General features: G+C 40.2%; 1 protein-coding gene across 1 annotated transcript in view; it reads left to right on the top strand.

The window, feature by feature from the left end:
• Positions 1-632: 632 nt before the first annotated feature.
• Positions 633-1,553, top strand: part of LOC101849254 (cadherin EGF LAG seven-pass G-type receptor 2) — a gene marked incomplete in the record, with an annotated part of 21,826 nt that continues 20,905 nt past the window's right edge. The window contains 1 exon segment of the mRNA XM_035973044.1: positions 633-687. Coding sequence (XP_035828937.1) covers positions 633-687 — 55 coding nt within the window.

Here is a 1,553-nt window from a genome sequence, read left to right as displayed (position 1 = left end):
TAGAAAATGTCTGCTAGACAATATCAAATCAAATTATAATCTGTGTGTGAAAAAAAAGAGTCGTGTTAATAAGTACGGTAAATAAGTACAAGTGCTTTACTTTTTTCGTTTAACTCAAGGGCTACTGTTTATTTTCTCTATTTCGTGCTGACAATTGTGAAGAATTTAACAGGACGGATAATCAAACAAAAACCCTGTTATTTTTTTCTTATCCCTGTTGTTAGCACCTCGCGCGACCTGGGCCAGCTGTTCTTTGACTTTAAACATTCTTCGTAGATGACGTACCAAAATCATAATTATGTATATAATATAAGGAATTTTACAACATATTATATAGGCTACTACGGATCGGAGCCTTTGTTCGGGTCAGATAAGAGAGGATGAAACTATTTATTATTAGCAACGACCCCCCCCCCCAAAAAAAAAAGACTTTTCTGGCATTGTTGACTTAAAGTAGATTTACGTCTTTCTCAAGATATTCATTTTTTTCAAATAAATAAAAGCATAAGCTTAATTAATGAGGTTTGACTGCGAACTTCATTCTCCTTCGACATTCACGATTTCTTGGGACTTCACATTTCGTTCTAAAAAAAGGAAAGTTTACGGAGAGAAGTTCACCATCGGATTTCGAGATGTCTTTCAAGCGGCTTTTGCTTCTCTCGTTTGCATTCAGCTTTTGCTCACAAGGTACGACAACTTCTGTTATAAATAGCTTGTTCCCTTTCGTCTAGTCACGGTTAGTTAAAACAAGATAAAATATCCCTGCTTAATCTTCTCGGATCTTTGCAAACGTGTCTGAAAGGTTCTTTAAAAATTATTATTTTTGGGGTTAGTGTTTTATGGTGTCCGCAACTGCATAAGGTCATACCAGCGCGCGAGACACATTTTCAGCTGGTAGGAAATTTTAAATTTTGCCCGGGTGGCGGCCGAAGACTACTTTTATCGATTTTGGACCACCGAGGAATCTTTAACGTGAGCAACTTGTTCACTGGACCTCCGAGATTTTTCGCCTTTATCCGAGAAGGCTAGATTTGACTTACCATAAGATCAGGGGTGTGGCCGAAAGACAGCAGTAAGAAGGAGTCAAGGAGTAGCAGTAGAAAGGCTGCAGAAAAAGTTAGGAGCCCAGCGGAGGGGGCATAGGAGGTGAGGGGGTGGGGCAGAAAGTGGAGACGAAAGCAAACGACAGAACATTGTTAGAGAATAGGAAAGGGGGTGAAAGGCGACAATTGGTCGCCTTTAAGCACAAGGGGGCTATCCCGAAAAGTACTGTTTTGAGAAAGTCGAAGGTAAAGTTTTTGGACCCTTTTTCAATTTCTTTGAAAGCAAAGGAGAGTTTCGCTGTAACCAAACAAATATACACACAAATAAAACCAAACTTCTCTTATAGGTAGGGCAAAGCCCACTTTTGGTGTAGGTCAAGATTTCTGGAAACTGGAATCCCCCGAAATCTGTGTTAGCCGCTTGTTCTTAAAAGCGACCAATTTTTTAAAACAAACATTTCCGTCGCTGTGGGAGGGCTGGAGTGAGGGGTTGGTGGGGATTGGGTAGAG

This window comes from Aplysia californica, unplaced genomic scaffold, assembly GCF_000002075.1.
Source record: "Aplysia californica isolate F4 #8 unplaced genomic scaffold, AplCal3.0 scaffold00965, whole genome shotgun sequence".
NCBI classification, from domain to species: Eukaryota; Metazoa; Mollusca; class Gastropoda; order Aplysiida; family Aplysiidae; genus Aplysia; species Aplysia californica.
Note: the sequence above shows the minus strand (reverse complement) of the source record. Positions and strands in the feature narration are given on the sequence as shown.